Source organism: Onychostruthus taczanowskii, unplaced genomic scaffold (assembly GCF_017590055.1).
Source record: "Onychostruthus taczanowskii isolate IOZ18803 unplaced genomic scaffold, ASM1759005v1 scaffold29, whole genome shotgun sequence".
In the NCBI taxonomy this organism is placed as follows: domain Eukaryota; kingdom Metazoa; phylum Chordata; class Aves; order Passeriformes; family Passeridae; genus Onychostruthus; species Onychostruthus taczanowskii.
In genome coordinates this window covers 1514021-1537924 of record NW_024500239.1, presented here as the reverse complement: position 1 = coordinate 1537924, position 23904 = coordinate 1514021, and the positions used below count along the sequence as shown (strand labels likewise).

General features: G+C 41.3%; 1 protein-coding gene across 1 annotated transcript in view; it reads left to right on the top strand.

Annotated features, from left to right (window-relative positions):
- The window catches only part of EPB41L4B (erythrocyte membrane protein band 4.1 like 4B), a 169248-nt gene that overhangs the window by 89012 nt on the left and 56332 nt on the right, over positions 1-23904 (top strand). Inside the window, exons 16-18 of the mRNA XM_041408113.1 lie at positions 7584-7765; positions 13087-13202; positions 22610-22735. Of these exons, the coding sequence (XP_041264047.1) occupies positions 7584-7765; positions 13087-13202; positions 22610-22735 (424 nt within the window). The remainder of the gene's footprint in view (positions 1-7583; positions 7766-13086; positions 13203-22609; positions 22736-23904) is intronic.

The window sequence follows — 23904 nt, the reverse complement described above, 5'->3', positions numbered from 1 at the left end:
TGCTGTGCTGAGTGATTGATTTTGTACTACTTTTACCTATTAATACTGTGTTTTAAAAAGGGTAAAAATCTACAACCTAAAAAGAAGTCATTTGTGTGGTAGTGGAGTCAGTTGTGTTATGGCAAATTACTGAGAATTCACAAGACAGCATATTTTTTGTAAAGCATTAGCACAATTCAGAATCAGAATAATTTAGAAGCATGAAAATTAAACAGTTTGGTTAATTTCTTTTAAAACAAGTTTCTTTACCAAGGAATTTCAGCTTTGTAAGGATGGAGACAGAAAAGAGATTTTGTAAGATGAAAGCATATTGTTAAGGGAAGATAAATCCAGTGGATTGACTTCAAGGCTAAAGGGATTACACCTTTCTAATCTGCCAGATGCAAGACTGCTGTAGTTCCTGGCTTCACAGCCCAGGATGAGATGCTGAGCATTCATTCCAGATATGTAAATGCTCACTGAGCACCCACTCAGCCAGACTTGCTGAGGAGCAGAAGAGAAGGGCAGTACCTTGAGGAGCACCTGCATACACAAACAGCAGCTCACAAATGTGGGGCAGCACCGAGAGCTACATCCTCAATGCAATCAGAAAATAGGACTACAGTTGAGAAGATGCCCTGGACTGTGGTGATCAGAGCTTGACCAGCCAAGCTGACTGACCAGCAACTTTCTTATATGGGGCTGGTCACTTTTCTCATTGTGCATCCTGAATGAAATTCATGCTGCACGTGAATTCACCTCTTTCCTTTCTCTTGTCTCCTTGCAGGTACCCCTGCTTTTTCCTTGCATTGCTTCTGGTTTTGCTAAGCCCACACTCAAATGTCCCAAGGCTTTCACAGTAGTTTGGACATTACACAGAATTACTGATATAGTTTCTTAGCCACTGCTGGCCTTGCATGGTTTCTCACCCAAAAGATCCTGATACTCCCCCTTCAGAGCTCTGTGATGTTTGGCCATTGATCATGTATTCCTGCCATAAGTACCTGTGAATTCCAGCAATCCTTCTGGGCATGCTCTATAGCATTTTTAGCTGCTTTTGCCTTAATCTTAAATGTCCAGCAACTTCTGTCCCATCCTGTGGTTTCTCATGTTCTCCTCTCTTAGCGAAGCCTCAGCCTGTGCTTGCTTCTCTCTGCATCCTTTGGCAGCAATGTGATACTGACCACAGTGGAGATGAGACAGGGATGTGCTTAGCTCACAGGACCTGAGTTATTTAATGACTTAAGTGGTGGGAAAAGCTGCACCATGGCTGGCAATCTGAGATCAGCTGCAGGCTACCTCAGAGGCCACAGTTCCTTGCTTGGCTTTGCTCTTCTTTTAACCTGAGCTAGTTTGCTTGGATTAGCCACCCCAAGTTGTTTTATTTCCTAAGGACAAGGAAATTTGCCTTTGCCTCTGTCTGAAAGGGGAAGGCAGCAGACTTGAAGGAGGATCTTGTTGGTCTTAGAAAATTTTATGTCTGCTTTTCAGAGTTTTCTCATCTACAAGGACATCTGGGACAATGAATTTTTTTGACAGGTGATTAAATATCATTAGCTATTGCTAGTGTTAATTAAAAGCATTTGTAAATGAAGAAAAGCACACTTAGTTCCCCAGTGGGCATATTTTGCATGACAGTTTTGCAAGACAGTATTTTTTTAATGATCTTTATGCAGATAAGGTGAAATCTATGAGGACAATGTCTTTATTGAGTCAAGATTTGTTCCTTAGTATTATATTAGAACATGATTTGCTGCGGGCTTTATTCTTGCGAAGAATTCCAGATTAGTTTTGCTTCAAAACTTAGTTCAGCATCTTGTGTCCTACAGCAGGCTTCTGTCACCATTTATTAATATATTTTTTTCCCTATTATAATTTTCTCTTTAACTTCAAGGTTGTCTGGGAGCAGGCTGCTGTCTGCCTGCTCTCCTTTCTAAGGTGTTCCTAGGATTCGATGGGAACTGTGAATCTTTCCTGGCAGCAGGGAAAGAAATCTGCAACACAATTTTCCATGCCTTCCCTGAAGGAAGCAAATGGGCCAGCTGTTCTGGGTCAGAGCAGGGCATGGAAACCGCACTGTTAGCTTTAGTTACAGTTCACACAGCTCAGGAAGCCAGTTCTGGCCAGCAAAGAGATCTTGGTTACATGGTGCAGAAAGAAAAAACAACATAGGTTTAGTTTTAGTGATCCCAGTTTTCCTTTACTTAAGAATACTCATTGCTTTTATATGTCCCAGTCCTTGGCTGCAAAATGAAAGTTCACCCTCTCTCCTGTTATTGCAGTCATCCTGCTGTGGTCTGTGTTCCCTTCTCATGTAATGCTGGGTCAAGTCTTTTCCTTCAGTCCAATAGCCCTGGCCATTAAGTGATATCCACACATACTGCCTTCTTCCTATCCCCTCATTTCCTCTCCACAGGGACATTTTCAGAGAACGCAAAATTCCTTCTCTCTCTGTGCCACTTGCCATGCTTTAGCAAAACAAGTGGTATGTGAGATTCTAAACATGATTAAAGAAAGTTTAGCTAAAAGTTCATTTTGGTTTATTTGGTTAGGTTTTTTAACTGCTTTTGAAGCATGAGCAGGGAATTAACCCAGAGTCTACCCTCCTTCATCCCAGTAAAGGGAGATACTAAACCCAAAAATGAATGTTTGGCTTAGCATAGCTGTTAAGTCTCCTCCCCCTGGCTGCCACACTGAAGTTTCACATGCAGTGGGGCTGTTTTCTTTACATACACATTAATACACATATATGTTAACAGGCACTGCAACACTTCCCCTGGCTGCCATTTGGGAGCACACCTAAAGCCCATTTTGATGTTGGAGAAGGTATTGTAATGATACGGTGATGGGTGATACATCTCCCAGCACATTCAGTACAACACTGGCAGTGTGAAGTTTTGCTGCCAAAACCAGTGCAAATCTCCTCCAGGCTTGCTTCGAGCTAGAGATGGGGGAGGACTGAGAGTGGTTCTGAAGATGTTTGTGGAAAGGTTGAGGATTTTTAAATATTGGAAAATTGCAGTGGTTTGATGCAGGAGGAATGTTCAAAGCAAATACAGGTGGGTGTGGTAATTGTTGAAGGTTATTTATCACAACCAGACCTAGAAGCCTGGGATTTTCAGCAATGGTAGGGAAGATCTAAACTCTTAGAGTTATCCATGAGGCACAATAGTTTGAGCCTGCTTTCTGCTATTGCCCCTCCAGCCTCCCCATGGAGAGGAGGAGAGAAAGCCTCCCCATTTGCTCTCCAAGTGTAACTTCAGACAGGTGGAAGATGGCTGGAGGAAGAGTGGGGAAAGAGAGGCACGGGCAGGGTGCAGGAGTAAGCCTGCTCTGGGACACAGGTGCAAGATGTTTCTGCAGGGCTGCACCGCTATATTCTACAGGAGACTGAGGCTGGTAGCTGGGAGGATGGCATGGAAAGGCAATTATCTTTTTTTTAGAAACCCCTTGTCACTCATGGGTTACACCAAAATGGAAGTCCTTGCATACCAGGCCTGTCATGGATGAGAGAAAAGTCCTGATCAGGTATTGATCTTAGCACATCAGAAAGCTTAGGGCACAGCTCAGGAGTAATGTTTGTGCTGTTAGGTAGTAGTAATGCAACAGCTGAGATTGTGGAGCTGGAAGCCTGACCAGACTAGGAAAGGATCTGATGCTCTTGAGGATCATATGTTAAACATGGGTCAACAATCCCAGACTATATAAAAATGTCATGTTCCAGTGTATAAACAGGAGTAGATCCTGTAGGACATGGGAAGCAACCCTTCCTCTTTGAAACGTGTTTGCAAGGCCTCAGCTGGAATGAGGAGTCCAGTTCTTATCACCACAAGTTGGAAGAAGAGCAAGGGGCAGCTGGGTAGACAGGGATGGCAAAATGTGTCAGACCTGTATGGAATGTGCAACCTGTGAGGGGGCAACTGAGGAATTCAGAGCTCTACGGATCCTGACAGGAGGTGTAAAGGGCCATTTTCAAAAACACAGGCTTCTGTAGCAAGAAATAACCTCCATACTGTGTCTGTGATGGATGGGAGATGAAATAGTGGCTTAAATTGCAGTAAAGGAGACAGAATAAACAAAGAAATAAGTGTAGACATGCTGAGACACTGAAATTGATTGCACAAGAGGGTCATGAAGTCTCTGCTAGTGAAGGTGTTAAAGGTTCAGTTCAGGTAACACAGGCTCACGTGTTTGGTTTTGAAGGCCTTCAAAAACTTTTCTGTTCCCCGTTTTCCTATATGCTCTTAAGACTGTGTGTGTAAATTCTATAGAGACATAGTTTGGTAAAGCAGCAGGTGACTGGAACACATGAAATCTAAGAATGTCAACTGAAAACAGCTTTTTGAGTGAAGTGTGAGGAGTGTAAAACTGAGGCAGAGGACTAGTAATGTAAATGAAAACTGTAAAATAGAAAAGGAAATTAGTAGATATCTGTCATTTGCCTTGTTCCTCAAATTTGCCTTTTTGGTCATAAGGAAGTAATTAATGTGAATTTGAGGCTAAAGCCAGCAGTAACCTTCTTGTGAACACTGAGTGGCCTTTTTGAAGGTTCAGCCTGCAGAAATTGAATCCTCAGGAGAGCTTTTTCCTGAGTGAAGGACAAAGAAGAAAGAAAGGTTTACTTCCTTTGCACACTTGCCTGTAGGGCCCTGCCCCATTTTCTGTGAAGGACCGGAGATGTCTGTATAGGAAACAGCTGGAGTTTGTTGAGAAAGCCACACAAGTAAATAAAAACAGAGAAAGAGGAAACCTGCAGGACAGCCAATTGATGTTTAAAAAGTAAACCAAAGGTGTGATATTGGCATACTAGGATGGCCAGAAGGCAGGTGCAAGAGAGAGGATGAAAACTATTACCTGTCCACATAATGCACATAGTCTGAGAGCATTACTTGATGTCTGCAGAGCAAGTATAAATTCCTGGAGGTCAGCAGTATGAACACTTTAGAATATGGTCAAAAAGTTGCTTCACTGAAAGTAGTGATTTATTTACATCAATAGATTGGGAAGGATACATGAGCATGTTTTCTATTTAGGCAAGCCAGATAGAAACAAGCAATAGAAAGCAAAGTTAGAAACAAAAGGATGCATTGAGTGGAAAAGTGTCAAGTCTCTATATTTATACAGTAGAAGAACAGAAAATTAAAAACACGAGATAGGAGATAATAATGATGTCACCTTGTAGAAACTACAGTAAGATACCTAATATCTCCCTAAAATATATATGAGAGAGTACATAGAAGGGATTTGGACTACTTACGATATTTTTGTTTGAGTACTGTCACCTTTCTAGTTGGCTAGCTCTGGAGCTGCTGCAAGGCCTGTTGTTTCTGATTGTTCAGTAACTCCTTTGTAGTGATGGTATCTGTGCAAATGCCCAGCCTCATATGCATCAGACGTGAAAGAGTTGGTTGACCCTGAGATAAGTTTGCCTTGACATCTGTCAGATGACCACATGCTTTTACATGGCCGGCGGTTTGAATGTAGGATTTCACATCGGAGAGCGCTGCCTGGGTAGTGACACCCTGTCTGGAGCTTTGTGACCTGCTGTCCTCAAGGAGTTCAGTGCATAGCTGAACATCAGCTTTGCTGGGCTAGCTCTTTACTTCTTTGATGTAATGCTCTCCCTGCATTTTACGTGTTACTCTCCTCTCTGGAAAGTCAAGAAATACATCTAGAGAATTTGGTGCACATTTGCCCTCGTGCCAGAGGTCTATTCAGTTGGCTCGTTCAGTTGCTCAGCTCCTTCTCATTTCAGCATGGAAGATACCTTGGGACCATAGCAGTATTTGGAGCCAGTGTAAGGATTTGGTGTGATTCATTTTGAAAAGACCAACTGACCAGCCTGCCAGTGGGTGAAATGAAAGTCCCAACATGTAGGGGTTTGTGTCTTGAAAAAAATTGAATCAGATGGAAAAAAAAAAAAAGATGTGCTGAGGCTCCAGCCCCAAACTCATTTCCCAGCAGGGTTTTAACCATGTGAAAAAAACCACCTATCCTCTCAGTCAAAAAACGTCATGCCAATCCAAGGCCCTTGAAGGGAAAGTGCAGGAGAGCTGGTACAATTAGTGTGCAATCTCATTAGCCTGTACCATTTTCTCCCTGTAGGCACTTGCTTGATTTGATTATAGCAGTAAAGATATAGTGCAGTTTGAAAAGACAGACCAGTCCTGCATTATTTGAGCTCACAAAAGCTGTCCCCTGTGGATCAGACACCTATTTCTATTGTTTCCTTAAGGCAAAAAAGCCATCAGAAGTGCCTTTATTGGCAGCGGTTGCTCCATGCAGAGAACCTGCCAAGATTAATATACACAACATTCCCCTGCCCGCCTCCTGCTTTCAAAAAGTAACCAGCATAAAAGTATTATTCAATTAGTACCCAGTCAGAAACCTCATGTTGTCTGAAGTTGTTACTAAGAAGACAGTGGTTATTAATGATGTACCAAGCTGCGTATTTCAGTAGAACTTTGGAAATTATACAGATGTGTTTATTTACAGATGACTGGTTAATTTTGCTTTGAATCACTAAGTAATCTGTGGAAAACATATGTAGCAAGTATCTTAGGTATAATTTATTCATTGTTCCTTTAATTATTCGGTTTGCCTTCATTTCATGTTGTCAGGTTTTTGGCTGCTGTTATTAATAAAAGCAAACTGAAAACCCTGCAGCTGAAGATATAATTTCTTTAGCATATTTCAAATAGGCAGGGGATTCATCTTTTGTTGAAATGGATTGATTTACTGCAACTACTGTCTAATGCACTACTATAGAATAAGTTTAAACCTTATAAAATTTTAAGCACTCCTCTGAGGAAAGCACATTCAATATCTATGTAGAATTATCTCAAACTTTTTTGGTTGTTGGAATGGAGAGAAAATATCACTTCTAGAAATTTATTGTAATTTCAAACAATAAACTGAAACAGTATCAGTTAAAGCTAATGAAGAAAAGCAGCACTGTAATTTGTCACCTCTGAGTTAGAGATGATGACTTAAAATGTCAATGTGTCCCGTTTGCCAGCTATTGCAGACTGACGATAGTTAATCTCCTAACTAAACACATGCAAAAAACCCCCACCAAGACCCAAACTACTTATACCAGCACCAGTAGTATTCCTTTTTGACCAAGTGCTATTTTGTAGGTTGTTATCTGTAAAACAGTTTATTTCCCAATTTTTTGCCTAAGTCAGATTTTTTTTAATATTGTTATTTTGCATCATAAATTTAGAGAGCTGAACATTCTCGGGAATGTAGTCTTGCTCTGACTCTGTTCCTTGGTCTGCTCTTTGGACAATTTCACTTTAAAAGAGTTATTGTTTTCTACTTGATGACTTTCCTATCCCAGGAAAGTTTCTAGCAGAGATTATGTACTGTGTAAAATCAAAATGAGCTCTGATCTTAAAAGTCATACAAACAAGCAGAGGCTTCCTTTTTTCTCATCATGTAAATCTTGTGGAGATAGAAAACTGTAAAGATCTGGGATAAAAAAAAAATTATTTACAAAAATGCTGTGCATTTTTTCCCAAGAAAGTTTTCACTCTGTCTCTCCAAAAGTACAATTGGTGCTACTGTTTACTGCTCTAATTTGAACTGGATTTCTTTTGTAGCTATCCGTTGAACAACAGCGATCTGCATCCGTTCAACATTGAGGAGAATGGTGGAACTCCATATACCACAAAAATGGCTGCAAGGCACCACCACCACCATCGGCATCACCACCACCACGCCAATTATGGTGCCCTTGCTCCTGAAAGCAAGGACATTGTTTCTGCAGTTCCAAATCCAACCAGTAAGTCTGCTGCAGTGATTGTTATTTCAGTGACTGTGCTGTTTTCAGGTTTGTCTCAGGCAAGAAGGCAAAGGGAAGTAAAACACTGTGCATTTCAGTTTTCCTCCTTGAAAAATGTGCTTCCTGTTATTATTTGCTAGCTTTGTAGCATGTGCAAATGAGACAAAATTTGCAATTTCCTTGGTTTGCTACAGGGTTGTGGGATTTGGTGTTAGGTGGGTGTTCCATAGCTGAACAAATACCCCATTAGTCACAGATACTGACTCTCTAACCACTTGGCACACGCTTCTTTTTCGTTGTTACTATTTGTTTGTATAGTTTCACAAACCTACCCTCATCTGCTATTGTCTTTTGCTGATCTGTCCAGCTGGCCCTCAGCCCTCATTGTTTGGATCTTGTTTTCATGTCTGGGCACAGGCAGCAGAAATTTTGGAGCCCTGGACATACAGCATCTTGCTCTTAGTTTGGGTTAATCAGAATAATTGCAAGCTTTAGCTACCAAGACTGGAATATTCTTGCTTCCTTAGTGGAGAAATTCTTGGCTTGTAGAAAGCAACAAGGAGAGAAGCTTATCCATTCCTGATGTAGTCTGTGGGAGTTTGGGTGGAAGTCTCTGCTGCTGAATGTGTACAGGCATTTTTAAGGGTACGGAGCTTGGCCAAATATTTTACACAGGAAGAGAAACATCCCTGTCATTGAGCAGCCCTAATTCCTGCTCTCCAGATTTACAATCTCTGCACTCTGCAGTGTGTCAGAATCTGAAGCTGTGTAAGAATGTCAGATGATGGGCAAAACAAGATATGATCTATTATATTCCTTGTCTCTAGGAAACGATGATTTCTTCCCTTGCCCAGTTTTTGCCTTCATTACTGTAAATGGCCCTGAGATAGCTATCCATTACAGAATTTTTCATCCTGGTCAGTTAATCTGATAATTTTCAAATTCCTCAAACCAGGGTCTGGGACTGTACTGGGTGACCCTGACTGTAAGATGTCCCACCTCAGCAGTACTGCACCGGCATCTATCTGGGCGAGCACGTAAATCAGACTTTGTTTCAGAAGATCAGGAACATTTTCTTTCATTTTCTTTCTCCAAGAGAGTGCGATAGTTTCGAGGTATTTGCATCTCAGCCCTGCTCTGCAGCCAGCGGCACCCCTCAGGCGGGGAGCGCAGGCTGCGCTGCCGTGGGGCTGCGGGCCGGGCCGGGCCTTGGCCGGGCTGGGCCTCCGCCGGGCCGGGCGCAGGTGGTGGGGGCATGCTGGCAAGGCTGTGCTGGAAAACCTCTCCCGGCTATCAGCCTGGCACCGTGGGAGGCGGTGACCTTTCTGGGGGGTGTGCCAGCCCATATTTTCCTTTCCCAAATTAGAGCTGAAGCATGCCAGGAAATTCATTCAGAGCCAGCTATGCTGCTGCTGAGTGTCCCGACCCAGAAGGCACTGCCGGCCCTGCTTCCCCCGACCCCCTTCTTCTGGCTCCCATCCAGCCCACAACTCCGTGCCAGACTCCCCTCCCTGTGCCCCCACTTCAGTCCCCATGGTGCTTTTGCTCTCCAGCTCCCCACCGCCTGCCGTGGGCCCACCTGCGGGACAGGAGGGAATTAAAGAAACAGCAAAAACCACACAGCACCGGGTGTTTTTTCCAGCACTCTGTCTCCTCTCAGGTCACACAGCTTTCCTGCTTCTCCTTATTGCAGAAATAACCTTAGGAAAAGCCTAGAAGAGCACAAGGGCAAACACCAGAAGCAGTTCTCTTTGTGCCCAGTGAGTGTTACCTGTGAGATGAAACTGGGGCCCAGGAGGCTCCGTGTCCTCCCCCAGACACGGGGAGCGTGAGCCCTCTCCCCCAGACTGGCCCTGGTGGTGGGGAGCTGCCTCCCTGGCCTGTCTGGCAGCTGCCATGCTCTGAAGGGACTTCAGAAGCCATGGCGTGTGTGGCACCGGTTGCTGGAGACAGATTCACCTTTCTCTTCACTTTGTCTCCTGAAGACTGCTCCACACTAACTATCTGATGCAAAAGAAAATTGGTCTGGTTCCTGCCCAATGCCAGTAGCATGGAATGCCAGTTCCCAGTTTCTCTAAGGGAGTGGAAAGGGATGGAAGACCTCCAAGGAGAGGCTGTGGTGCAGCCATGCTGACTGCTCCCAGCTGAGCTCTTTAGGCAGCTGTGCATGCAGTGTGCTGGGTATCTTAATGCTGCCGTGCTGCCCTACTGCAACCCTCTGCTGATCATCTGTGCCACCCGTGCATTCAGCTGGAGGTACAAAGCTGATTTCCCTTGAGAAGCCAGTCCATGGTTATATCTGGCATGTTCATGCTGTGAGAGCAGTGGCAAGTCTGGGTAGGAGCACTTCCCTTAAAACAGAATCCGACTCACTCATTTGCAGCTTGGGGTGATGCGTTTAAGTGCCTTTTCAAGGTTGGTGCTCAGGGGACTAAGGTTGGTTTGTTTTTAATGGTTTCATTATAATGCTGCTCAGGCTATTTCAGCTGAGAAAACTCTTGTAGAGAGCCTGTGGGAAAGGTTCACAGTGCATGTACTGAAATGGTTAGGAGCATGCTGGCCACTGGTTGTTTATGGAGGACATGGCACAGTGTGTGGGCCAAGAAAAAATCAGGCAGAGAGGAAACACTATCAGCAGTCTGCCTCAGGAACATGAGGACACGGGGGACTGATGTCTGGCTCCAGGCTGTGTGGAAAGCCAGTGCTCGGAAAGTGTTTCTAGGAAGTAAGTGGTCACTAAAATGGGGATGCTCTCAGGAAAGAGGGTGTTTGTGACCAAAATATCTCAAGTGGAAATGCCTGAAGAGCAAAAAGATCACATGGGGCAAATACGCTATCCTAGCAGAAACTTCCCCATAAGGCTGACAGAGGTGGCAGCAGCACTTAACCTACCTTGTGCTTTTCCATGGGACCACAGGTGTTTTGTGACTTGTTCCAGTTGCTATGGACTGGACTCATCACTGAGCTCTGAGATGGTTTTGAATTCCTCTAAAGTGGAACATGGTGTGACCCACTGATATGTATCCACCATCAGGCTGAGAGGGAGAAAGCATCTGCCTTTCTTCCACTTACATCTATTCGGAGAAATTCCAAAATTCCAGTGCAATTAGCGAGACATAGGCAGGAGAGAGGGAAACAACAATGGGCCCAGCCAGGGTTCCTTTAAATATTAGTGCATGTTTCCCAGCAAACACACAGCACAGGACTTCATCACAGAAACAAACAGAAAACAAACCCGGGTCAGACCTGCCTGATTTTTCACATTCCAAGTAATTTGTCTACTTCAATTACTGGAGGAAGTGAAATCCAGTGAAACAAATCTGATGTGTGTGTTTATGAAGGCAGCTCAGCAGAAGATGTTGTTTTCCTGCATTCAGCCTGATTCTTGTGCCCACGATTGTACTCCTCACCTCAAAGCTAACGTACACAGATCACATCTTGTGGTGCAGCGCATCTTCCCCCAGCGTATCCCAGAACCCCAGAAGTCCCACTCTTTGCAGCAGCAGTCGGCTTTACAGGGAAGAGAGGGTGAGCTGCTTGCTGAGCCTAATTGGCATGGCAAGGTCGTGCACGGATTACCAGGTGCACATGAGCAGATTCACCGGCAGCAGCTGGGGCTATCACTGGGAGCAGATGCCAACACATGTGCAGTGCGGCTCACAGAATTTTTATGACAGAAAATGAGGAACGGGAAGAGGGGACCCAGGCTGCCTCTTGAACTCTGGGCTGAGCTTGCAGGTTATCACTTTGAAAAAAGGCATCCTTTATTCCTGAGCAGCTCGCTACGAAAGGCCTTGCATAACCCTGAGCAGAGAATGGTCTAACACAGACTGAGTTTCAAGCTGAAAACAGCACTTTGAAAAACCACGGTGCTGCCAGATCCCTTCTTGGAATGAAAGCCTGGGTTTGCCAAGACTTAATGCTGACTCAGGAAATTTATGCCTTTTGTATGAATTCAATTTTTTTGCCTTTTCTTTTGTTTGTTTTTGAGGTTGGGTTAAAAGGCTAAACTGGCCTGCTTGTCTTCCAGAGCTCTCTCTTTAAACAACCAAAAAACCCCACAGCTTAAAAATCAGTTTTGAATAATAGCAAACTCAAATAATTTAAATAAGGCACTTCCCCCTCGCCCCTTATTTTCTTTCTTAGGAGGAAATTAGATTGACTGTGTTTCATAAAAAAAACTGCCCATCATCATGTCTGATTTTATGGCTGTGGTAATTTATTCCCAGGGTATCAGGCAGTTTCACAGTCTCATATGCACAGAAGCAGCTGTGATGTGAGAAATGCTGGACTTTGGCAACACTAACTTGTGATGAAACACCACCAAGAGGAGGTCAATACTGATATTGTAACCCTTTCTAGGGCATTACTGCCTCAGGGTCTGATAATGTTTCACTAACGACAAAACCAGCTTTTTGCTTATATCCCTATAAGCTGATTTTAGCAATTTGTCTCTAGTCAGCAAAGCGCTTAATGTATATTTAAACAGCTGTAGAATTCGATATTGAGTGAGTAATATTTAATATTCTTAGGACAGCTTAAGAACCTGATCCAAACCAAACTGCAGTCAGTGCAAGGTTTTTATTGGTTTCAGTAGGCTTTGAATCAGACTCCACAGAACTGGATTGTTCCCAACTGTTATTATCTAGAATCCATGGCAAGAAGAAATATGGGAGAACACAGAGATTCATTAAATCATCACATGATGAAGTTTGTTTTTCTCAGAGTACTTGCAAGTATGCACATATATGCCACAGCATCCCCAAGATAATGAGAGAGATCTTTTAGGGCTGTCTGAAAAAGTATTTTTTCCTTGTCTTTCTGTGTCAGTAGCTTGCTCAAAATCTCTATTGACAAAGCACAGCAAATTCCTGACAACAGTCTTAAAGAGGCTGGCATATAAATAAAGATGTCTGAGAGAAGCCAAAAGCTATACTCTGATCTCTTTACACATCACATGTTTTGAGAGTGGCACCTTGGCTGCATAAATAATCCCTCTGGTGTCAACTAAGTTTTAGAATATAGAGGGGGTAGAGGCGGCGAGGAGGTAAGGAGAGAAATATCTAGCCCAAAGCTGGCAAAAGCTCTGCTGAAATGAAAGGATGGGTGAGAAGGAGGAGGGGGAGGAATTGTTTGCTAAATAGAAAAAGGCAAAATGACCCAACAGGCATAATTATGAAACATTTTAGAGGGTCTTACAGAGAAGAGGCTTTGCCAACCTCCGTCTCTTCAAATGCAGTTGAGTGTCTTGCTCTGAAGTTCTTCTGTAGCCTCCCTTCAGACTGTGTCTTTTTCTTTCTTTCTTTTGGGAATCCTTTTAGAACTGAGCTCAGGACTTCCCCTTCTTTATGATGAAACCTCTCATCTGAAGAAAATAGAAACGGAGAGTGTGAAGGTAGTTGGACCATGGCCAGCCCTGCACGTCAGCATGAACAAGGTATAGCATATACATATATACTTTTACATATATATGCCAGAGCACCTTTGTCACTTCATATTCAAAAGCTGCTGCTTTTTCACCTCCAAATCAATATTCATCTTCAACTGGCTTGCCTTTTAATCACCTCTCACCATCTTCTTATGGGACTGGGATTTGGTTTTTAGATTTAGCATTTCAATCAGCTTTGCCTTTTAAAATTTCAGAAGCTGCTGCAACAATGTTATGCTATAGTTTTAGTTTAGTTGTGAAGAGTTAGTCATCTAGGCAGCCCAGAGCTGTAAAAAAATAACAACACTTTAAGTGATAAAAAAAATCTTGTTTTTCTACATGAGGAGTCCGTGTTATGCCATAAACTCCCCCTGGCATCTGATGTTAGTGGGTGTTTTATGAGACAGTTTTTGCAGGGGTGGCCAAGCAGCCATGTCCTGCTGTTTCTGCCAGAGATCAGCAAGTCAGTGGCTCCTCATATCCACGTGATGCTTAATCCACTGTGCCTGAACTGGGATCCCTTGATCTGAATCTGGACCAGGATCTCTGGTTTGCACCCACACAGGTCCTGAGCTGGACCCTGTGAAGTCAATGAGAGCACTGCCACTGTTTTCAAAAGAGGTGGGTCCTGGCCCCCAGTGACTCTGTACAGATATTTTAAAAGAGAAGTGGTGTTTTGAGAGTTCTTTGTCAGCTCAAGGAAGCACTCAACTAAATTATTTTACCTTGGTTTTACAAACAGCCTTTTGTTATTGATATTAATTCAAAAAGTATTAGAGAAATTAAAATCCAAGGGAACATGGCCAAGTATGCAAAAAATATAAGCACAAGGTGACTGTATATCTATATAGCAAAATCTTTCTCTTCTCTGGATGAGAGATCCCAGGAGATGGAAGTCAAGGCTAAAAATCAGTGAACCAGGTGTTTCTAATGAGAAAATTAAATATTGGACTTTTTTCAATATTACAGTTAATTGAATTTATTCTATAATGCAGAGGATTTACTATCTTTAAGATTTGCTTGAACCACGTTCAGTGTTTATCATAGGATTGTGGCGTAGTTCAGGTAGGGACTGCAGTCCTTATGCCTTATTAATGTAGTCATGAGGTAATGACCTGTGTCATGATTTTTGGAGATTTCTCAATGAAGAAAAGAAGATGGAATATTTTAGACTTTCTCCCAAATCTATTTGGTTTTCACCTGTGAGAAGTTCTAATTTTGTCTAGTTCAAGTGGGAATTAAAAAGATAAATCATAAAGTCAGCAAACTGGGGTGAAATGGGAAAGTAGTCACCTTTCATTCCTATGTGCATTTCTCAAGTTCGTCTTCTAGAAATACTCTGAACTGATAATAAGTACAGCTTTTTATAGGCAAAGCTTGTTAAGCACTGACATAGTTTGCCAAAGGACAATTCTCCGTCTCAGACTCATCCAATGAATACCTGCGTCTTGTGAGAGGATTTGTGTAGTTCATATGCGATTACTGACGTGCTATCTGAACCCCAGAGAAGAACATTCATCAGGTCAATGTCCAAAACATGCTTTAAAGGACTGTCCTACACTGTTGAGCTCACTGAGAACTGAGTTTGGCATATTTAAAGGGCCAAAGTGAAGATGTGAGAGGACTCCCTCCACAATGACCATAACACGCATTGGGTAAACCAATCTGACCTGTGCTGCACAAAAACTTCAAAGATGTGATCTTAATGGTACCTCTGTGGTTTCAAAATTAGTAGATTTATGGTCTGTCTGCTTTCTTAAACCGAAAGCTTAAAACACTTTGGTCCTGTATCCCACCATACTGTGGAAGTAATCCAAATATTGTACTTGCAACTTCTGCCTGATCTCTGATCCTCTCACTTGGTCATATTCACTGCAAGTCTGTGGAGGGAGGACTCAGCTCTCTTATAATTAAAGGTTTTCTTTGGCTTGTCCCAGCAGCTCTAGAATCTTGTCCACAGTCAGATGGATTATTTATTTAAGGACTAATTAGCAGAAACCAGTTTCATAACAAGTCAGAGCTTCACAATAAATGCAGCTGCACAGTAAATGCAGCCTGTGTCTGCTGTGATGAGTCTGCCATCAGTCAAAGTTTAGCTGATGAAAAAGTCTTGTAATGAGCACCAAGAGCTGCTAAATGCTTCTGTTTCTGGCAGAAGCTCAGCAAAAGGCAAGGCTAGAGACATGGGCTGTCTAATGAAAACCCTCCCCTGGCAGTCAGAGAGGGTTTGGGTTTAAGAACTGGGCAGCATTCCCATGAACAGCAGCTACCATGTGAATGCAAAAGAGGCCAGACTTTCAAAATGTATTAAAATTACTGGTTTTAGCAATCTGAAAATTGTACAAACTCTTGAAATTGGCCGAGAATCACCCCTGGAAAGCATTTCAGTGATCCAGCCCTACATTACAGGCTAGGGGTTGTGACCAGCAAATCATTCTGAAGTTCTTTTGGCCTTTCGCTTCTGGTTTCTTCTTCAAGTACCATTGTCTGACCTAGATTCTGGTGAAATGTGTATACAGAGCTCACAAAGCTAAAACAAACAAACCACAGGTCTCTGAGCTCTGAGCAGAGCCTGGAGTTGCCTCAGCAGTTGACTTCTCCAGTGAAAGAAAGAGACATGCTGCAAATATTGGGCTAACCCTGAGCTGAAATGCCATAGAGCACTGCCCAGCACAAAGGTAGCAAGGCAGGTTAGACCAGATTGAACAACCCCAAAATGTGACAAGAATTTTTAACTGAGAGTGGGGCCTTCAAAGTTCCTTTGGTTATGGTAGTTAACTAGCTACTCAGTCCAGCAGCAAACAGGTTTCAATGAGTGTCCAATGTGTCTAGTTTCTGGAAAAAAATGAAGCCTTAACTCCTCTCCTGCACCACTCCATTGATTTCTGGTCTACTAAGTGCTTTTTATGGCCTACTCTTGCATCCTCCAAAATATTATGCTTAAATAAAACCACCGAAGCTGTTACAAAGCTGTTTCATTTACTCTATTTCTGATTAAAAAACAAAAACAAACATTTCCACATCTGTTGTGGAGTCCCAGTTTTCACTCCCTCCCTTCCTGTTGCTAATTGTTATTTTTTTTCAAGCAAAGTGCTTTCAGGCTGGAATTTGTCAGGCTTAATAATCGACCCATAGGAGAATTAGCAAGAAATTGGGTAAATTAGATTCTGGAGTTAATTAATTTGATTGTCTGCTACAGCAAACTTTGTCTCATGGGAATGATGAATGGATGTGTCCAACCTCTTTTCCAGAGCTGTTTGGTATGGTGCACGTGTCTGTCCACCTACTGAATGATGAAAGTCTGTTTCAACTTGTGTTTCATGTCCTTTGGTGCCAGCAAACTCCTTAATTTCCAAGACAGACAATCCTAAGTGTTGTAGCTGTGAATGTCTTTCTGATTTTCTTCTTGGAAGCCTTTCATTAAAAAAATATGTTCTCCCATCCCCCGCTGCATTGCGTGAGTGTGTGCGTGTGTGTATAAAAAAAAGCCAAGAATGTATCATTAGCTTTTCTGAAATCTTGGGAGTCTAGTAATTATTAGCCCAGCTGTAATTATTGCATAAAAGTAAAGAGTAATAATACATTTCAAATTGTTTCTACCTCTTTTCCTGGTGTTATGCTCACCCTTTCCCTACACCTGTGGGTCCTAAGGTTGGTGATTTCATTTTGGTGGGGTCAGAGAATTATGATGGTTATAGAATCATGGAACCATTTAGGTTGGAAAAGACCTTTCAGAACATCATGTCCAACTCTTAAGCCAGCAATGCCAAGTCCAACACTAAACCATGTCCCTCAGTGCCACATCTACACATCTTTTAAATTCCTGCAGGGATGGTGACTCAGCCACTTCCCTGAGCAGCCCATTCCAATGTTCTATCTAGGCATATTCATGTTTTCTTATTTCTCCTCATTCCACAATATACTTTGGGTTCCTTTGTATGTTTTCAAATAAACCTTAACATCTTGCTCTTTCTTCACTGATCTGCATCTTCACATTACACCCAAATTTACTGTACGTGGTGGCTTTTACATATATATGCAATATATTATGTCTTCACTCTCTTTATTGCCCCTAAACCCAATTTTGTCCAGGTTCAGGTCTGCACTTTAACTGGCCATTGGTGAGTTTTCTACAGCCTTGGGTCCCCAGTACCAGAGTGTGCCCTTTGTGCTATCACTCCATATCAGTGCACTTCTAGACCACGTCCAGTGTCTTTCCTTCTCAAGGCCCCTGTCTTCATATCAGCCCTACATTGCTTTAAACTACATGTTTGTGTTAGAGTCATAAATATCTCTTTCTACAAAGAACGCTGGTGTTTTCTATATAGAAATATTGCTGCTACAGCTAAACTTAGTAAAACAAAGCTGCAGGCAGATTGAGAAAGGTTCAGACAGAGCTAGCCAGATGAGCCTTAACATCTTTGCAGACTCTGCTCAGAATTTATGGCCTTTTGCTAGCAGGGCAAAAGCATATTATAGGACTGCCCTGTTACACATATTGTCTGCTTCCGAATGACACCACCTGCAACAATCTGTGGAACTACCTCCTCCCTGATTAACAGCAATGTCCAAAGCCACTGGGGTTTCAAAAATCATTTGTAGTTTAAGAAAACTCACAAAACGAACCCACCTTTTTGATGTACCTGAGACTCTTCTGTGTGGTACACGGATCAGAGGGTATATCCCAGGAAAAGAGGCTGCCATGGTCCTCTAAGACTGTAATGAAGCTAGCAGTGACAGAAGTAGGATTTAATAACATTGAGCAGTAGCTTTTTATAAAATAAATATTATACCAAGAATTAAAGAGGTTTACTCCAAGAATATAAGCATAACAAAATTTGTTGGGAGTTATATTTTTCATTAGACCAAGTAAGCTAACCTGAGGAAAATATTCTGTATCTGACAGCTTAATGAGGGGTTTGTTTGTTTGTTTTATCAACTGTACTTTTTTTCTAATAAAGAAGATGCAATACCTCCAATAAGAATAACACATATTTGTACAGGTCTTATCATTGTGGTATCTGTTCATAATTGGTGTTAGCTGTCACATTGTTAAAAGCAATAAATTTCCTGGTGAAAAAGGGGCAAAAGAGTCTGTAGATTTCCATGCACATTTGCAGATGTAGCTGAGTCCCAGGAAACCTCACTTAGCTAATGTACTTTCAGAATCTATATATTTGTGTTGTCTTTGTTAAAATTTTACCTCCCACTAGTAGTGATGACTAGCGCCAAAGATAGACCTGCATTCCTAAAGAAAATATTCATTCTATTCTTCAGTTATCTCCAGTCAAATACATGTTTTAAACATGCTGTTTGGCTAAGAAGAGGCCATCAGTAAATTCACAGTGGTACAAGATCATGAATCTTGCTCTTGTTACAAAGTTTGATGTGGAACAAAGCATGAACCTTTTAAAGCAGAGCTTGGAAATGTTATCTACAGGAGTGGCATTGCTGTGTTTCATGCAATTATTTTTGTATTCTGTACGTGTACTTAATATTCACTTAGCTTTGCAAACCAAAGTCAGTGTCATGATTAGCTAACACTCTACAAATCTGCCTTCAGTTCTAGTATCAGCAAATGTAATTGAATTTAAAGTAAATGTTTGGGAGGAGAAAAAACAAATGTAAGACTTCAGTTACAAAAAGAAAAAAAATGCCTCTAATTTTATATGTGTATATATCTGAGCTTGTTTGACTTTTTCCATTTAAATGCAATTCTCCAGTGTTCTCCTTCCATGGAAAAATAAAATTCTGCATCGATGGTGAAAAAAATGTAAACACATTGCTGTTATTGAGAACAGCAGAATTAGACATGGAAAACTGGAGTTTTATCAGGAATCCTAATGGGGTTTTTTCTTAATTTCTAAAACTTTTGGGATGAGTTTAAATTGCAATTCTAAGCAAGAATATTATCTCTTTCAAATGCAAGTTTGACTCTAGGACTTTCACTTGAAAGGGGCATCTAAGATTCTTTTGAATTGTGTCATAAAAAATGATAAAATAGGAAGTTTCATTAACATCCTGCCATGCTTAGCATTGTAATAATTTCGAAATAGAATACTCTGAGTGTATAAATTAAAACAAAATGTTAATAACTGCCAGCCATGCTCAACAGATGAATAGCTGCTCTCTTTATGCTGAGAGCAGTAAGGATTCTGGAAACATAAAATTTCTTTATTATACAGCAAAGTAAAGTAGAATACAGCTTTCTTTCTTGTAGCAATAGTATGTGGAGATTCCTAATGCAGACAGGTTTTAGATCTTTGATTTTCTTACAAACTAGTGAAATGAACCACAGAAGATTCTGCATGTGCTTTTGTAACTGTGAAATATTTTATTTTCTTTTGCATTCTTGATGACAGTTACACTTTAGGAGTTAAATAGGGAGATGAACCTGCTTGTATGTAAAGATTAGTGGCATTAGGGAAAAATAGGAACTTATATAGATGCTTAGGAGTGCTAATAGTCTGCAATAAGGAGGTGCTGCTTTGTTCTGTGATTAAAGTTTACTTTTTATCTGGAACCTCAGCACCACTGACTCTGTGCGCAATAGTCTCAGCTAATGAGCTGTGGGAGAGCAGAATTCAGCAATGATTCAGGATGCACTGCTCTGTGGCAGAAAAGGCTGTCAGTGCCAAGGCATGCAGGCAAAGAAGCCTTTGACATATGTTCAGAAGCTAAAGAAGGCCTGGGTCAGGCCGAGCACTCCCAAGCCCCGTGTGTGGTTTGTGGGCAGTTGGCATTTCCATTGGGGCAGGGGGACGTCATGGCTTTGGCTGCTGGCTCAGCAGCTGCTGAGCAGGATGAGGCCGAGCAGGAATTGCTGCAGTGCCTGCTCTTCATGTCTGACCAGTCACTAAAGGTGCTGCTGCTCCTGTTGCAGTGCAAGCAAAGCAAATTTTGCTTGCTTGAAGGTGAAACCCTTAAAATGTGACCCAAACAAGGACTAAAGCAGAACTGAATACCCAGCACTGGCTTCTGAGAAGTGTGCACCTTCTAGCAGCAGCTTTCTCTTTCAGCCAGGTCAACCACCATCCGTATTTGGACCTCTCAAGAATCTCATTGTGGGACTTGCACATCAGATCTCACACTGGAGATCTCCCTTAAATGGAATCATCTGCACAATACTGAATATAGCAGGAGATTTAGATCTTTCGAGGATTCCCAGCTATAGGGCAGCCCTGGCGGTTTTTATCTTCCTCTTGGTCGATGTGGAAAAGTAGGGCAGTGGAAGAAGAACAATGGGACTGAAAAATAACTATATCCATCTGAATAACAGAGGGATGGGACTCGGGAACATTTCTTGTTATTAAACAAGCTTGTCTCCTAAACAAGCTTCAATAGTCTCAATAGTCTTGCTATAGCAAGTAAAATACAATTGTTTAATCTTGCTTGATTGAAATGTTATTTAATTAGTATACAGTGTTAAAATAAAGGTGAGATTTTGCATGGCCTTTAGAAATGCCACTGCTTAATGCGTTGTTTTTTCTGCTGTTAGAAATCAATACACATGAATGTTGGCAGAAATAACAGCCTTTTTAAAATGGGTTCACTTTGTCTACCAAGAATATCGGTGAAGTAAAAGCTGTGCGTTCTTTACAAATAATTGTGCCCTTTTGATTATCTCCACTTTTCAGCTTCACAAGTATCCCAGAAAAGACACCTATGGCAATCAAATATTTCATGTTTGGATTTGGTGGTTTGTTTTTTTCTTCATGTACTTGCCGAACTATTGTTATAATCAAGACTTAATAGATGACTACAGTTCCATAAGTTGCTCCAGCTAGACGCTGTCACTTTTCATTTTATGTACTTTCTTTTTCCTATAGGAGGAGACTGGGGAGATTGGGAAGTCCAAATATATCTTCCTCTAAAAAAAGTAAATGTAGCTTGACAAATAAACATGTAAGAATCATTAAAAATTTGGCAGAGAAAAAAATATCATGATGAGCAGTCCTTTACCAGACAGTTGTTCAAAATCATACCTGGCAGCTATGGAATTTTGAATGCAGAAGGCTGCTAGACCAACTTTGCTTACACATAAATATCTTGCAGTCTCAATAGAGCTTTGCTAAAGTCTGGCTCTTTCCCTCCCCAGTGTTTGCTGAATAGTTTCCTCAAGCAACACAACTGCTTTTGTGACTTGTTCCACTTGCAGAAAGTGTTCCCCAAATCTTGATATTCCCATTTGTCTGTGCTTGCTGAAGGACCTGAGAAAAGAGTCAGTAAGACTATAGTAACCATCAGCCAGTGGCATGCCATGGAGGAGGGCAGGAGGAAGGATAAAGGAGACAGATTTTGAAGTTAAAGGGCTAATCATATGGTAATTTCAGCAGCAAAAAAAAAGACTGGTTCTGTCTTGAAATGCTTGGCAGAGGTGAACCTCGAGGATCACTGGACCTGATGTACTGATGCATTATACCTGTTTTGGCTGAAATCTGAATGACAGCATTACATATCTGTTCTGTCTGGCTGTATACAACCACTCACCTTTCTCAGCCATGAGAGCAGAAAATGAATGCATAATCCAGGCTGTTACTCACCTGTAATTCAGGTGTCACTTCCAGGAAGAATAGAAAAGTTTGCAATGGCTGTTATGCCATTGCCCAATTATTCTCTAAAAATATGTGACATATTACAGTTTGACTGTTAAAAGGTTCATGTTTACAATCCTGGTCTCACCATACTCTTTTTCATGATACATTAGACTTACATTGTCTTTTTGTTTTCCTTTTCTGCATGGGAAGTTTATTAATATGGCATTTCTGCTGGATATAGTTTGTTCAAGGCACAAAACCTTTAGGTCATGTTTGACCAGGGCACTACACTAGCTATCCTGAGGCCAACATTTCTGATTCAGATCACTGCATAGGTAAAGGATTTATATCAGTTGGAAACAGCTTCAGCAATGTTTAAAGTTCCTTGATTTTTCTTTTCCTTCTGATGAAGGAGATTTTGCTTGGCTTGCAATTAAGTGGAGATTCCTTCACATTTCTTCGGTTAAACTTGCAAAGCTTTGAATTTTAAGGGTGGTGTAAAAAGCCAGTGCTCACTATAATTGTGCTATTTGCTCTTCTGACTTTTGTGGGATATTTTGAGATGATGTTTTGTTTTTTCAATGTGATCACAGGTTTCAACAACCACTCCAGGGCCTGGCTGGGCTTTTTAAATGTATCTTTATTCCACATCATTTTGTTGCTTCTATTACTCAGGCTTCCCTGGGGCTATTCTTGTCTTGAACATAGTATCAAGTCATTAAATATTTTGAAAGCTTCTACGAAGTATCTATCAGGGTATGAATATGGAAGTTTTAGCCAGTATTGCTGAATCAAGTTTTTACAAGTAAAAATTTAACCTTTGATAATTTTATGAACGTAGCTTTCTAATGTATGTCACTGTTTTTTTAATAAATGCAGGCTGAAGAAAAGAAGGTATCAGAAAAGACTCTTCATGCCCCTGTGTCACCTTCATCTGTACCTGACCATTTGAAGTGCAACATCCTCAAAGCTCAAGTGGAAGCTGCTTTTAGAGTAGGTGCCCAGGTAAACAGTGTTTAATACTCTGCTTTTTTAGTTTTTGTATAGCTTTCACCAGTTTTCCAAAATCCCATTGTTCCTCCTGAGGAAGAACATAATTTTTAGTCAAGTATGCACATTGACATAGTGTTCTCTAGCTGCTCTGCAGTTTCTTCAGGTAACTCAAAATGATTGATAGGGTGGAAGTAGGAAATTTATCCTAACTGACATGATTAATACAGTCAGGAGAGGCTGAGAAAATAGGAAAGATGGCCTCAGGAAATCTCTGTTTTGTCACTGTAGCTTTTAGTTATTTTGTATCTTAGAAAGAGTAACCTCTGGAGTTTTCTGAGGCTACCCACTACTCATAGAAACTGGGGTTAAGATTGTTCTAATGTTAATATCTATATATCCAAATTCAATCTTTATTTCAGGGGATGGGTCCTAGTGTGAAATATTAGCTATTCTTTTGCTTTCCTATTTGTTTGTGTGCTTTTGACTAAATATTGAGCTTCTATTTTCACTGCTTGGTTAGTGTTTACATTAGATACATCCTTTTTCAAAAATACTCTTTTAATTATGCCATACAACTGAAAACTGATGCTAAATAGCATGACTGCAAAAAGTTATTTTCCCTGTCAGAGGTTGAAATCTAAAATTAGTGATTCTTCTTAAGTGAAATTTGTGGACAAAAGGTAATGCTATCAGTGCCAAAAAAAATTACAAAATTTTAGGAACAAGAATAGAGGTAGAAATATTGTTAAAATGTTATCCCAAGTTCCTGTGGTATCCTTGAGCGCATTATTCTCTTTGAATACAAATTATGTTGGTATTTCCATTGCCTTGTTTCTTTTCACAATAACATAGCAGGTCAACTTGCCCTGCAAAGGACTTGGTTAACAATCAGCTTTGTGTATTTGTTGTTCCCTGGCAGATCTTTCATTTGAGAGCTATGTTACATCTGGTCTAGCTAGATTTGAGGAAGCATCAAAATTTGGTTATTCTGACTGCCTTAGATCTCAATAGCACAAACCATAAATCTGGCAGCATAGGGAGGAAGGAGTTGTTTGGGTGTTTTTTTTTCTTTTTGTTTTTGCTTAAAGCAGTTCTCTCACCTCTCTGAACACTGTGTTGTATCCACTCTGTTTTATGCAGCATATTTCTGCCCTTAGGTTTACCTTCTGTTTTTCCTGTGT